This window comes from Xiphias gladius, chromosome 15 (genome assembly GCF_016859285.1).
Source record: "Xiphias gladius isolate SHS-SW01 ecotype Sanya breed wild chromosome 15, ASM1685928v1, whole genome shotgun sequence".
NCBI classification, from domain to species: Eukaryota; Metazoa; Chordata; class Actinopteri; order Istiophoriformes; family Xiphiidae; genus Xiphias; species Xiphias gladius.
Genome location: NC_053414.1, coordinates 19702180 through 19717667, shown reverse-complemented (window position 1 = coordinate 19717667; position 15488 = coordinate 19702180). Strand labels below are relative to the sequence as shown.

General features: G+C 43.8%; 1 protein-coding gene across 4 annotated transcripts in view; it reads left to right on the top strand.

Moving 5' to 3' along the window:
• The window catches only part of tnrc6c2 (trinucleotide repeat containing adaptor 6C2), a 50610-nt gene that overhangs the window by 23774 nt on the left and 11348 nt on the right, over positions 1–15488 (top strand). For 2 of the 4 annotated variants that reach the window (XM_040146323.1, XM_040146322.1), the window contains exons 1-6: positions 1039–1330; positions 9859–12333; positions 13599–13802; positions 14650–14816; positions 14944–15021; positions 15322–15379. In XM_040146323.1, the coding sequence (XP_040002257.1) occupies positions 10116–12333; positions 13599–13802; positions 14650–14816; positions 14944–15021; positions 15322–15379 (2725 nt within the window). In that variant the 5' untranslated portion in view covers positions 1039–1330; positions 9859–10115. Of the gene's footprint in view, positions 1–1038; positions 1331–9858; positions 12334–13598; positions 13803–14649; positions 14817–14943; positions 15022–15321; positions 15380–15488 lie in introns of those variants that run through there. The other 2 variants (XM_040146321.1, XM_040146320.1) reach the window with 1 other exon arrangement.

Genomic DNA, 15488 nt, shown 5'->3' with positions numbered 1-15488 from the left:
CCAGCTATCCAGGTTCCTGCTAATAATAACACCTTTCAGGCTAACGCTCAATTAGACGGCTGGCTGGTCACTGCAGCCACAGAGAAAGGGTCAGGCTGAGGCCAAACCAGCAGAGAAAGGTGTGTGTGTGTGAGTCTGTGTGTGTGTGAGTCTGTGTGTGTGTGAGTCTGTGTGTCTGTGTGTCTTTGTGTCTGTGTCTTTGTTTGTGTGACTGTGTGTATGAAGAAAGAGCAAGAGAAGAGTGTAATGAGGAGGAAAGGAAGTGTCTTCATGTGTTTATGTGTGTCTGTGTTCAGCCAGCAGAAAAAATATGACCTTTTCATAGAGCGCGGCGGGGCCAGTAACATATGTTCAACAACAGGCTGCATGAAGCAGTTTACTTAAAGGGATAGTCCACACCAAAATACACTGCAAAGACAAACAGATTCACTTAGATGTTTTTATAAATACCTGCTGGGTACTATACAGACAATATAGTACACAAAAAACATTTGTAGAGACTGTATGAACATGTGTCAGAAGTAAAACATGTCTGCCGCTCATTTTCTAAAGATCTTCCCCATATATGGGACTTTTGATATTGTTAATTGTACTCCTGTTCCATCACAGACTGCTAGAATATAACTTGATAGGATGGTTATTCTCTGTGCTATCACCACATGTGCAGTTCATATAGTAATGTTGTAATAGTAGAAAACATAATGTGCGTCACCAAGGAATTGATTAAACTAGACTAACGCTCAGAAAAACGTCACTGTATAGAGGCTGACAGACAGAAACATCAGGAATTGCTTCAAAAAAATAATTTGCCACCAGGTGTCCATTGTCATATAGTCCAGTGTCCAATAGTAAGTTAACACAGACATTAATACCTTGCTACCTGCATGTGTCTTTTTGTGTGTGTATGCTTGTGTACCTGTGTATTGTATCCATCCAGTGCCAGAGCCTGCTCCCACTAAGCCCAGTCCCGGCCCACCCCACCACCTCCACCCCGCCAGCCCCACGCTGCCCCTCTCCTCCTCCTCTTCTTCTGGCAATGGCAAGCGCGCCTCCTCCAGTAGCCAGCTCCCGACTCAGACTCCCCCTCAGCAGCAGTGCCAGTTATCCTCTGCCAGTGCTCGCTACCCGCCCAGAGAGGTGCCCCCGCGCTTCCGCCAGCAGGAGCACAAGCAGCTACTGAAGAGAGGCCAGCCACTGCCTGCAGGAGCCCTCAGCGCTCTCACCCTGTCCTCCTCCTCTTCCTCCTCCACATCTTACTCTTCTTCTTCTACAAGTACCAGCAGCACTACCCCAAACTCTGCCACGTCCACTGCGAGCAAACGCCACCCAGGTTTGTGTCAGTATAGTAAGAAAAATTACCCTGAAATAGATTTCTGATCTTTTCTTTTGACATTAGACCTTTTGGGTGGTGGCTGTGTGCAAATTACTTCATCTTAAATCTTCATTCAGTTTGGTTTTCCTTTTCACTTTAGTGCTTGCTGTTTGTATTTTGGATGCATTTCTTAGTGAAATTTCACTTGATGAGCTTAGTGAATCATCCTTTAAATCTAACATTCTGCTTCAACATTAGCTGTTCTTCTCACCCTTGATTTTACAGAATTTTGTGAGACAAATGTAACATGTAGGATGGATAGATAGACAGAACTTCACTTCTTAGTATAAAACAGTGACAAGATACAGCTTCTAAATTCTCTGGATAGGCTTACCAAATTAAAACCTAATTAATTCTCAGCTGTTTGGCTGCTTCCCCTGCTTTTCCCTTTTTCCCTTCTTAGGTGTTCTGAAAGGATTCTGATAGATGTATGCTTCTTTCCAAAGTAGGTCTGTGCTGTTGATGTTATTATTGTGCAAGTTTGGATGCTGGTGCTTGTAACACTAGCAATAATAATGCCAAATTCCTACAAAGCCTAGGAAAGCCTTTGTTTGTTTCTAATCTGAGTGAGAAAAACATGGCTCAGTTGTTACGGCCTCTTCATGCTCTTTTTCTTGACTCACAGGCCACACAGACACACACACACACACACACACACACACACACACACACACACACACACACACACACACACACACTCGCACTCGCACTCGCACTCGCACTCACTCAGACCTCCGTGGCTAGACTTAGCATTTTAATGAACTCACCAGTTTTCCCTAAGATCACTAATACTGAACCTGCCCAAAGGTGGTCATTGTGCGTTGGCTTTTGTATGTATTTGTATTCAAGTAATTTTGTTGATAAATGATGCCCATTAGTAATTCATATCATTACTACAGCTATTTTTGTCTCAGTTTTCTTACATTTTTTCTTTTCGCATTTACAGTCAAGATTTTCTGATTTTCATCATTATTTCTTAAACAAATCCTTGCATTCTTCTTAAGGGCTTTTATGTTTTTTTTTTTTTTCTCCTATCTGTAAAGCAGTCATTACCATCTGCTTAATGATGTACACAAACACAAAGATGGTGGCAGCTCACATCCTCCAACATGACACGCTGTAACTTTGAAGATAGACTCGAGGGTATCTATGTAGCACACCACACAATGTTTTCATGGTTAGGGCTTTGAGCAGGAGCTAGTATGAGAATCTGCTCGCATCTTTGTCTCGTCTCTCCGTATCTTTTTCCTCTTTCTTTCTTTCCATTAATGCTCCATTGCGCCTCTGTGCTGCCTTTCATTACTGACATCGACATTTGCTGGGAGAACACCGGGCACTCAGTAGACAAATCTGCAGCAGCTGTAGTGAATGGCTAGGTAGTCAGCAAAATACAGCCCTCTGCATCACAGAGGCAACTGGTCCTTGCATGCTTTCTCCAGTCACTTTTGCTCCTGTACTCGGGTCTGTGCTGCCAATGACAGTATCAAGCTTAAATCCTGTGTAGCCAGTCAGTGAATGCCTGTTTTTTGCAAGTTGTGTCTCATTTACTAGTCCATACACAGTATTTTGGGGCTTTTTAAAATGTGTTTCTGTGCAGTTAATTACTCAATGAAAAATTTTGTGAATTTGTCTTTTCTTTCAGCATTTCACAAACTGTATTTAAACATAATAACTGAGGCCATTTCTTTTATCCTGCTTTCTTTTTTCATTACTAGCTCAGAAACTGAAACCTCCAATTTCTATTATAATATCTCCCCTCTATGCTCAGCTGTGCAGTGCAGGGTTTCCTCATCTGTGGGCCATGATCTAAATTTGGCTCTAGGCTTAACTGACTCAAGAAAAGAAATATATTTGAGCCTTTAGATTTAAAGGAATACATTCTCCTTTAGTCTCCAGACAAGTTAAGAATCACTAGGTTGAGTGTATTAACCTATAATTTCTTTATTATTGTCCTAGTCCAGCAGTTGTTGTCCTGTTTTGCCCTTTACCTTGTCCTGGTTTCCCCAGGGGCCTCTCAGTACAGCACAGCCTCTGGCAGAGTGGCCATTGGCTGGGTTTCCACTTCTTTTCCCCCTTGTTTTGTCCTGAGGGCCTCCCATCTACAGCCTGTTCTTTTCTGTCTGCTCAGCTAAAAGCCTCAAGCAAGTGGCCCTGTTGTTGCAGTGATTCTGGCATACATAATTTTAGAGAGTGGACATTGCAAAACTCACTACTCTGCAATTGAAGATTTAAGCCTAAGCCCTCCTGCTTTATTTATTCTTAATATTATAACTTTTGTAGTGAAAGTCCTTGAGAAATAATTTATTTTTAAATTAAGTTAGTTGTAACTTGTAGTTACTCGTTCCAGCAGCAGTAGTTGTGTTTGTAGCAACACCAAGGATCTAAAATGGAAATGAAGTAGTAACAGAACAAATTTAGTTTTTGCATGACTTCTATTTTTGCCAGACTACAGATTTAAAACCCTGTTTTGAGCTTACTCACCCATGTACACAAAGTATATGGAATTAAGTTAATCATCAAGTCAAGAACTATATACCTCACTATCATAGGTAAGAGAATAATTAAGGCTTTTTCTAAATCTAAATTTCTATAAAAATCACAGTAAAATGTTATGTTTATATATCATGTTCTGCTCACTGCCTGCAAGTACAGAGACAGTTTCTTTCTCAGTTTAACTGTAAGTAAGGGATGGACTCTGTTTTGAGGACACATTTCTGTCCTCTCTGGTGAGGTTACTATGGCCCAAAGGGATGTGATAATGTGATCATTCCTTTACTCAGATACTCAAACACATGCAAACACAAACACATGTACATAGATGTAGTGACTATACAGCAGTAAGAACACTGACCTAGTTGTGTCCTCTCAGATCTGTGTCCGCCTAGTAGGCCAGCTGGCTCATAGTTTGAAGGGAAATGTATGCACGCACACAAACACATACACACAAAAAAAAACCACATACATGTTAGTTTACAAGCCAGCAGTACTGCAGTATAATCGGATAGAAATCCTAAGGTGGTTAAATGCATTTCTTATGTATTTGATGTATAACATTCCAACATGCTATGCACACACACCACCCCATCCCCAAAGTCTGAAAGGCAAGCCCCTCTAGATTCAAGGGCATTCACCACTCCCACGTAACCTCCGCTCTACCAACCCCATTTAATTGTCCCAAACACCAGACAGAGACCCCCTGTCTCCACTCCCTCCCTCTCTTGCACCCACCATCCCCGTCTCTCCAGCTGACTGGGGACCATTAAGTAGTCCAGAGCAGCCAGCAGCCGTCCAGACAGGCTCCCCAGTAGCAGGTGCTGGAATGGGGGTCTCTTAAGACTGTGGGAACTGCAGCCTAACAGCTGTTTGCTGGTCACCCAGACAGAGCATGTAGCCAGAAGGCACTCTGCTGGGCACTGTTAAAACATTTGGCCTTTTCATTTGAGCCCTTTTGATGTGCAGGTAAAGTGGTTGGGTTTTTGAGCATATTTTTTTTAAAATATACGGTTGTTTTTTTAAAAGCCTTACCTTCTTAAAGTAACATTTCATGAAAATGCAGGTCTACATCTTCAAAAACAGTATCATTGAGATGTAAAAATAACTTCCACTTAGATCTTGGTTATTTGTATGTTTTAAAATTATCAAATAATCACAAGACTACTTGTATGTAATGAAGCCAGGTTGGTATAGATTGCCCCATGTGCTCAGGCTGTGACACACACACACAAATATATGCACACAAGTGAGAGAACCCCCTAGTGGCTTCATTAATTCAGGCTCTGCCAGGGAAACCAGAGAAGTCACCATGGTCTCTCTCTCCTTTTTTCTCTCTCCCCTCAGCAGAGGTAAACATACATGAGTGATGAGCTTTGTAAACCCTCCTGTGACCATTCCCTCAGTCTTTCTTTTTCTCCTTGCTTCTGGGAAAAACAAGTACATGTCGTCTTTGATGTAAGTGGGCGTAAAGCTCCCCTCAAAGAGAAATGAAGAGAGTCTATTTGGGGACAAAAGACTACTAAACGTCGCCTCCTGCTCTGGTTCTGGTATTATGTCACCCCACAGTTTGCTCTGAGAAAACCAAGATTAGTTTGTGGCTCAGAGTCAAACTAAAGAATTCATTTATTGCCACACCATCTCTCTTAATCTGTTCATGTTTCTTTCTCACTGTCTCCCTTTCTTTTCCCTTGTCACTGCAAGTGCCAGCCCCTCCCCCAGACTTTCCTCCGTCTCTCCCTACCACCCTCTCCTTCTCTTTTTCTGTCACCCGGCCTTGCATTTCATTCAAGGGGAGGTATTTAATTCTTGGCTACCTGCCCATTTCTATGATGGCAGCTTCTCTCATTATCAGCTCATCTCTTGCTTGTTTCTGCTTCAACCATGGCAAGCTGGCTTCACACAGCTTCACTGTGTTGTTGCTGTTGTTTAATTTAACTTTTTCAGCACAAGCACTGCTATTATACTCATCGTTTTTGGTATTATTTAGTTGTACTCCAGGTTCTATGCAGAAAACAGGCCTGGATCTCCTCGCATTGGCTTGGACATACATGTACATGCACACAAAAAGGCTGCCCTGCTCCCTGTTGGAAGCATGAGGAGCCAGGGAGGGCCCCTTTGTTTTTATTTTTGACCCTTTTTATTCACAAAGCATAATCAGAGGCTGCCCTCCTAATTGCGACCAGAATGAAAGCAGCAACGCATTATTAACACATGACTGCAAACGGTGGATGGAAATAATTGTTCGCTTGTCTTTGTTTTTCATGTTCAGCCTGCTTTCGCCCCCCCCCCTGCCAAATCACTGCTTTGCCAAGAATCAGCAAGACCTTTCTGTTGGAATGTCTGTAGAAGGAGTTGAAAGGGGGACAATCAAGGCATGTTGAGGTGAAAGGAAAAGAGTCTGCTCTGCATTAGTCCACACTTGCACACATGTACATATTTAAAGGGATAGACACAATAGGATTTATTACCTATACAGTAAAATGTAATCCAATACCATAGTCCTGCGATAAAGGCTCCTGCTGTGGGGCTTTATAAAGTTTAATTTTTGTTGAGGTAGATACCTACATTTGCTGTTTTCATTGCACACAGTTACACAAATGCCTGCACATACAGAACATAGTGTAGGTCCGAGGTACAGCTCAGTTACCCAGTGGAAGCAGTGTATTGGCATGAAGATTTTGTGGTTTGACTGGGTAGCTTGCCACATACATACTAAGAGGATGTGTGCTGTTTCCCATCCTTGCATAGGACTGTGTAAGCACTATGAGACTGGAACTGGTGCACCTCTCTTCAGGTATTTTTCCACTCACTCTCTCTCCCTCTCTCTCTCTGACTGACCCCTTTCTTCTACTGCAGGCAACACATACTCCGTTTTCTTTCCCCTTTTGTTTTATGTGGGTTTTTTAGTTTGAAATTTGGTTTATACATAGTGTCTGTAATAGGAGTGATAAAAAAGATGGCTGCTCTCCAGTCTTTGATTAACTTATCATGTTACCCATTTTTAAGCTTTTTAAGAATAAAAATGTGCAAATGAGACTGAGACAAAGAGAGAGAGAGGAAGATACACCGGGTGGGCGAGGGATTGACCAAACAAAATTTTCCTGGGGCTGCAGCCTCTGAGCTTCTTGGCTGTGTTTCAGGTCTGATACAATGGTGCTCCTCTTTGCTCAGAAAGCTAGTGTTGACAGAGCTGGAACAAGGCAGAAAAGGAATAACTTCAGTGGCTTTTAATGATGCTGTCATGTTTTTCTCTCTGCGTTTAAGAAGCAGCAAAACACCTAAAAGCCACTGAGAGCTTGCACTTGTAACAAAAAAGATAAGCTGTTTGGGTTTTGTTTCATTCCTTTGTTTACAATTGGACTGGGTGGCAAGCAGGCATATGCCAAATCAGTAGATCTGAATAGGTGCCAAATCAGCCTTTCATGAAACACAGACACTTTACCCATTCTACTGTGGTGGAATACAAACCTCCTTCGGTGTTGCAAGCAGGGGTATTTGATACCTAAACACATCGATTTTAGAGGGATTTAAAACATTTTTATAACTAAGATCAATGTAGAGACCAGACATTCTCCTTTCACAGCAACACTATTCCCCATGTCAAAACAGAAAAGAGGAAGTAATCAAACTGGAACCTCTTTGACCCATCTGTTCAGGGAATACAGTTAAGTGGTTATTGTGACATCTCTACCATTCACTGCTTTCCTGTATCAAAGATTAAATCAATGTATCTCTCCCTTCAGTATGTTATGACACAGATACATACTAAAGTTTATTTCCATGTCCCTTGAATGTCTTCCAAAAGTATTGCCCAATGTCCCGTTAAAGGCTTTTAAATTCAAGTCTCACATCTGGCTTGTTTTTAAGTTTGAACAGCTTCTAACTTTTGTCAAAAAGAACTGACACTGGTAAAGCATTTGTGAGTGATCATTTTTGCTGTGATGTTTCAGTAGTTTTTTTTAATATGTGCAACTGATTGCAAACTAACTGCAGGCTAATGTTGGGGTTTGTGTGTGTGCCATCAGTCTGACAACCCCCTGCGATAAGGCTGCCTGGGGAGTGGAGATAAGTATGTTTAGGCAAAAATTACATTCAAAGTCTTTCTGTGGCGTGTTGCGCAGTATCTTAAAGCCACATATCTGCCAGTATTTGTGTATGTGTCTACACACCTCAAAAAAATGGACTTTTCCCTCATCTTACTGGATTGTTTTGACCACTGGGTCTTTATCTTATAATGGATAACTTCTAGCTATTATTGAAATCAATGAAACAATCTAATGGAAGCTAATGGCAGAGTAATAGAAGGTAAGGCAGCTTAATTACCAAACAAGGCAAATAATTTATGAACTCAGCCTGGGTCTTTGTAATTAAAGGTTAGTGAGGCACGCTTACTGCAGCTGCTCAGGAGGATAGCCAGAAATTTTGGTGGGCAGAAATGTGTTATTGTCTATTCAGCTTCTCTGCATTAGAATACATATTACTGTTCATGCAGTAACATATCTAATGTTTTAAAACTTAAACTTCCACTTTTGCTGAATGTTGGAAAACAACCAAACTCTGTCTTCCTTCAAATGGAAGACATTCCTACTATTCGCAGCAGTGGTTCTCATAGGTATTCTAGCCCATTACAGGAGGCTGGCCTAGTGGCCAGGATGTTTGCATGCTGGATCGATAGTCTCCCTGCTCTCACCCACTAGCATTAATAAGATCATTGATTAGCTGCCACTCACTGATTGATTACCCCTTTACAGCATTGACTCAGTCTATTATTAGTTCCTCCTCTGATGGGATGCTTTTGTGCCTAATGAAATTGCTTGTGTGCTGTACACTGTTGATAATATGGAAAAGCCCTGTTTTTAGCAGTCTGGTACTAAATTTGTAGATCATATTTAAAGTCTGTAAGTAGTAGAACAAGATTTACATGCAGTCCTTAGTACCCAGATTGTGATAAAAGCTGATCTAGAAGTATACACAATCAAATGCACACACGCATACACATACAGTATTATGTATATGCATGTAGAGAGAAGCCAGTAGACAAACACATATTCACACAAGCTTGGAGGAAATGTTTTGTAGTTTTGTAGTGCAGTGCAGTTGAAGGAGGAGTAGGCCCGGCAGAGCGTAGGGAGTGATGGATGAGAAGCCGTCTTGGTTTCATTCCAATAAATGAGCGGCGTTCCACTTGGGCTTACCTTCACAGCCCCAGCCAGCAAAGCCACGATGGAGACGGATGGGCCTCTCACTGCTGGGTGTTAGAGGAGAGCAGAGGGGAGAGAGGGAGAAATTAAAGGGTGAGGAAAGAGGTGGGGTCTGGAAGTGAAAGAGCTGACATGGACGGAGAGAGAGATGGACAAGGAGGCGAGAGGTAGTTATAATAATAATAGATAAGGGCCGCTAGAGAGTGACAAGGAAGTAAGGGGCAAAACAAAACAGCAAGAGGAAATGAGTTGGAAAGAAGTGGAAAAGGAAGTTAGGTGAAAAGTAAAGGCGAAAGAGAGGAGGAAAGATGGATGGGTAATGTATCTCACTGTTTCTGTTTGGCTGACTGCACCAGGGCAAGGATATATGGATATGCCATAGCTGACATGACATGCAGCACGCTTGGCTGTGCATTCTGATGATGTGTTGAATTGTGGAACGTGCAAGTGGGACCATCTCATCCTGCCAGTCTGATAGCTAGCATTAACCAACCAAGAAGATAAAATTGGTCGCCAGGCCTAACAGGGCTGTATTACATGATGTGTCTAACCTAAAGTATTTTTTCCCCTCCCCATCCCCCCTTTTTCCACTCTGTTTTGTTTTCTCTTTTTTACCCTTGTCTCTACTACTATTAATGTTTTTCTTTATTTCTTGCATTTCTGCATTTTCTGTAACTCAAATCCTTGTTTCTTTCTGACTCACTTATCACCTCCACTACCTTCTGTGTTGTATTCTTCTGTTCCCCTTTGTTTCAACTTGTCTTCCCTCTCTCCCTCCCCTTTTCTCTTTAGACATATCCCTCCAGAGTGGCCCTGGTGCCCAGTATGAGACCTCTCATTGGGGAGCCTCTTTGCCAGTTGAAAGCCCCTCCAGTGCCAACAGCTGGGACAAAGTGATAATTGACGGAAGTGACATAGAAGCTTGGCCCTCCATCAGCCGCAGTAGTGATCCCAGCCACCCTGCAGCACCAGAATGCCCCTTGGGCTCAGCTAGCTCTAACCCAAACACCAGTGCTGTCACTTCCACCAAGAGTAGTAGTTTTCTGAGTATGGCCACAGGTGCCGCAGGCCAGCAGGCCCACTACCCCTCTCTCAAGGCCAACAATAACATGATGACAGGACCTGGGTCAGCCCACACACTAGCTGGTAATAGAGGCTGGGGCTCAGATGGGAAACCAGATGGTATTAATGGTGGTCGAGTAGGTGCACCCAATAACTGGGGCTCTCCCAATTTTAACTTGAACCTCAATCCCAATGCCAACCCATCAGCCTGGCCTGTTCTTGGCCATGAGGGTGGTGGAGGTGGTGGTATTGGCCCCAATGGGGTGTCCAACTCTTCATCTCTCCCACCAGGTATTAATAGCAATGGCAACATGGGAAATGGGAGCCTAGGAGGTGCGGATATTGGTGGCGGAGGTTGGGTTGGCATGATAAGTGCTAGCGAAAATGATCAACAACATCCTTCAACCAACACAAGCTTGTCCTTCAATATGGAACCTGCTAACCTTAACACTGATGGACCAAACCACACTAAGCAACAGCAGCAAGCTCAGGAGCCTATGAGCCCTATCCATGGGTTAACTGGTTGGGGAGGCCAATCACCCACCGAATCATCCAAGCTAAATGGGGACACAACAGGCAGCTCTGTATGGGGTAGTGGAGAAACAAAGGCAGCTGAATCCCCCAAGGACTCAGGCTGGGACTCAGCTCCTTCTGGAGGCCTTTCTGCCTGGGGCCGCCAAGGCAGCGGCGGAGGGAGTAGTGGAAGTGGTGGCTGGGGTGACTGGGGAAAATCATCTGGGGGTGGAGAGGGATCTAAAGGCTGGGACTCAGTGGATGCTGGTAGTTCGGGTTCAGGCCAAGAACAACAACTTAGCTCGTGGGGCCAGCAGCCTGGAACAGCCCCAGCAAGTGAGGGTAGTGGGGACAGCAGCGAAGGTCGATCTCACCGCAGAGACAGGTCCTCCAGCATGGATTTTGCCCCTCTGCTACCCCGGCAGGACCTGGACCCTAGGGTGCTGAGCAACTCGGGTTGGGGACAGACCCCCATCCGACAGCACACTGTATGGGAGATGGAAGAAGCCAACTCTGAGGATGGGAAGAGAAACAGCAGCTCAGACACCATAGGAGGCTCCAGCTCTAATGTTGGACCCTCATCCACCAATGGAGGTACCATCAACCCTAACATTGGCTCCAATCAGAGGCCTGGGTCTGGAGGAAAAAGTGAAAGTGAAGGATCATCACCTTCAGGTTGGGGAGTCCCTCCACCTCAGCCACTCCAGACTGGCTCAGGATGGGGAGAACCCCAGCAGTCACTCAGCAAAGCCCCGAATGGCACCACCAGTGGCTGGGGAGACCCCTTGCCTATCAGTGGTCCTAAAAGTGGGGGCAAATCATCCTGGGGTTGTGAGGACAAGTCACCCAGCTGGGATGATGGTATTACGAAAAGCCAGACTACTAGCTGGGGAGAGGGCCCCAAAAGCTCCCATGGTTGGGGCAACAGTAATGGGGGCTCCAACAGCACCAGCACAGGGGACTGGGGAGAAGCAGAGGTCAAGAACAATGGGTCCTCCAGCAGTATGTGGGAAGGAGAAGGAGGGAATGCAGGAACTGGTGGATGGAAGGAAAGCCCCAGAGGAGGAAATAGAGGGGGTAGCTGGGCTAAGCCTGCCTCTGCTGTGAGTAATAGCAGCTGGGGGGAGACCTCACGTGCCAATGGCCCAGTGCAGGGAGGCTGGGGCTCTTCCAAGCCCCAGGAAAGCAGCAGCAGCAGCACTGGCAGTGGAGGAGGAGGCAGCATTTGTTCTTGGGGTGGTCCTGGTTCTGTAAAACAGAACACCTCTAGCTGGGGCAATGTTAGCAAACAGGACCAGGGCATGGAGCCCACTGGCTGGGAAGAGCCCTCCCCTCCCTCCATCCGCAGAAAGATGGAGATTGACGATGGAACATCCACCTGGGGCGATCCCAGCACCTACAACAAGACTGTCAACATGTGGGATCGCAACAATCCCAGTAGTAACCAAGGCAACAGTGGCCCACCTCCCAGTAAGAATGGTGGAATGATTATGCCCAACAATAACAACAACAATCACTCTGTCGGCCCAGGGAACACCAATCACCATCATGCTCACCACATGCACCACCATCCCCATCATGGCCAGCCCCCCTCTCACCTGCAACACCATGGAAACAACAATGGGTCGCCCAACAATGCTGCCTCACATCCAGGTGCTGGCCCCCAGGGTAGACCCCCCCTCTCCAACCCAGGTAACATACTATGGCTGCGCTATTGTGTTAAAAACCTCAAATTCCTAAACTATTGAAATAGTATTATGATACTCTCAAAATGAAAAGAAACAATGGAATATTTAGAAATCTAGTGTGTATCAAGCAGATATTCTTAAAAAAAAAAAAACTTTTTGAGATCCAAAATTTTACCTGAGACCATGTTTAATTTAATGGCTTTAATTGGTTTAGAGACAATCTTAAAAATGAACTGAATTAAATATGTAGATAGACAAAGCTTAAACAGAAAGTTGTTGTAACTCACTGGCACATAAAGTGACTAAATTACTAATAAACAGTATTGTTGGCAACGATGGTTATTCCTTTCAAAGATTATTCATTAAAAGAATTCTCTCACAGTGATTATTAAGCAGATAGTCTTAGAGGTATTGAGGGCCTCCTAAAAGTCATGCATGCATAATTAAGACTTTGTACAGCGAGCTTAAATTAGCACTGCAGCCAGGTCAAATAAGTCTTTTTGAAGACAAAAGCCATGCATAATACCCAAACTCTCTCCTTTTGATGGTGAATGAGACCAATGCCCTCTGCTGTTTGCCATTTGCAGTACACCTGCCAAAGAGCATCATGACTACCATAAGACACACTTGTGCTGGGCAGAGTTATTGAAGCCAGTATAGCTAAAGAGAGAAGAGATGGAGTGGAAGAGTTTGCACTGGCTGGCCTGAGCTGTTGCTTTCATCCGTGTCCTACACATTTGTACACACACACACACACACCACTTGATGAGCCACATGAGCTGGTCAAGGACCTGCTGCTTTCATGAGAAGGCTGGTATGAAGGGCCTCTATGTATAGACATCTTGGCACTGTCTCAACTGACAAGCTTACTGTTAGTCTTGCGTATTATAATGTCACTACAGCTCATCGTGATGGCCTGAAAAGACAGTGTAAGAAAAAAAGAGATATGAAATTTCAATAGTTTCCAGGACTGCAGTGGTTTTTAGTTGGTTCGCTTATCATACTAAAACTTATGGTAAAAGACAGTTACAGATCTCACTTGTACATGGATATAATGCAGATTTCAGGGCCTTACAGAAGCCAAGGAGCTTTCAGATATGTCAATAAATTCACTACTTGGGAGCATCCTTCCATTGTTTAGTATTCAAGGAAGGACTTAAGGGGAATGATTTGTAACTGCAAGATAAAACTTGCAAGTGGATGCAGATTTTACTGCCGTGAGAGTCATTTTGTCATTTTTTTTTTTCTAATTCACCCTCTTTCTTCCAGGTTGGGGAGAACTTCCCAGTGTTCAGCCCAAGTCAGAGCCTGCTTGGGGAGAGCCAGCAGCTCCAACATCAACTGTGGACAATGGCACCTCTGCCTGGGGCAAGCCCCCGGGGGGAGTAGGAGGGTGGGGAGATGGCAGCCACGAGCCCTCTGGACCCTTTGGCAGGGCCACCGGACCCCCAGGTTCTGCACCCTGCAAGCCAGGTAACACTCACAGATGAATAATGTTTGCTGACACAGTGATGCACATTGTCAACCAAAGGAAAACAGTAATGGCCTAGCATCGCCAAATTATAGCAAGATGTAGGAATATGTTCAGTGCCATTAGTTTCTGAGCACACTCCTGGGCCCACACCCCCTTCTTGCTTCTATTCTACCACAGCATAGTCATAAAGAACCAATCATTATGCTGTTATATGTGCAGGTTTACAAGACAATTCCTCAGAATCTATACAATACCAGACATTGTAAGCTGCACTCCTTTCTCATAATAGTCTCTTTATGGTATAGATTGGCATTTGGAAAATAAGTACAATGTAAAGAGGCTTTTCTGCTTCAACCTTTCAGCATGATCGTTACTGCAGGCATCTGTATTTTAGATTGTCCAGTTATACCACACCTTCTGTGAAAGACTAATTGTTGATAACTCCCGGTATGTCCACACTAATGCACTTCAGTTAAGGGAACAAAAACAGGAAGTTCCTTCAGACCTGTACCATTTGTGCCAATTCTGAATGCCTTTGATAGTGCTAGTGTGTTGCTAGGATTAAAGCAATTCCACGCCTCAGTAGGTCTTGGTTATTTGTGCTGTTGGTTTGAAATGTTGGAAATTATAGAGCGAGGTGTTGGGGAAAAATGCTGTGTCAAATAGCAACAGTGGCACCAAGTGGTCAGGTTGAAAATTACCTGCTGCTCATCCTCTGAAATGGCTTTTGTATTCTCAGTGTGCATTTCACATCAACAAACATTCTAAAAAACTAACAGATAGTCAACTAAATGTATTGTTCTTGTTTTCTCAATTTTCATTCTGTGTTTGATGTCTCTTTTGTAGGCCCCAAACCTATGCAAGATGGCTGGGGAGGTGGAGTAGAGGAGATGGGCATGTCTACCGGCCAATGGGACACCGAAGATGGGGACATGTGGAACAGCCCCACCTCCCAGGAAAGCAGCTCCTCATGCAACTCTTGGGGAAATGGGCCGAGGAAAGGCCCAAGCAAGGTCAGAGAACACACTTCACTTCAGTCGTAAATATAATGGCAGATGTTAATGTTGGGAATTATTGTCATTTGAAGGAATTATATTGTTAGTAAAATGAATTAAAAATATTTTGCTTGTGTGTTGTCAGGGGAAGATGGGCAACAAGCCAGATGAGGCCTGGATCATGAACCGTCTCATCAAACAGCTCACTGACATGGGCTTTCCGGTATAGTTCTGACATTGACACAACGAACTGACAAGCTTTCTTTTAGAAAGATCTTTCTTTCTCGTTTTTACTCATATATGCAACTTTTAAACTTCTAATTGAATACAGAATCCTCTTCTGTACAGGGTAGAAACATATGACGATATACACAATCAGTTAGGGGGGAAATAAACCATCAAATAATAAATGTAGCCATCTCAACTTGAGAAAACAGTTCAGTTGTGGAAAAAAGATTAACTCTAAACCTTCCTACAATTAAATCAAGATCACTGACAAGCTTGTGTTATCCATGTCTTACAGAGAGACCCTGCTGAGGAGGCTTTGAAGAGCAACAACATGAACCTTGACCAGGCCATGAGTAAGTTCACCAACACATTTGTGTAGAGTGTTCGTCCTTTCATATTGCAAAACGCTAATATGAAATGGTTTTAATCAGTGTAACAGCACAAATAGGCCGTTTTTTCATT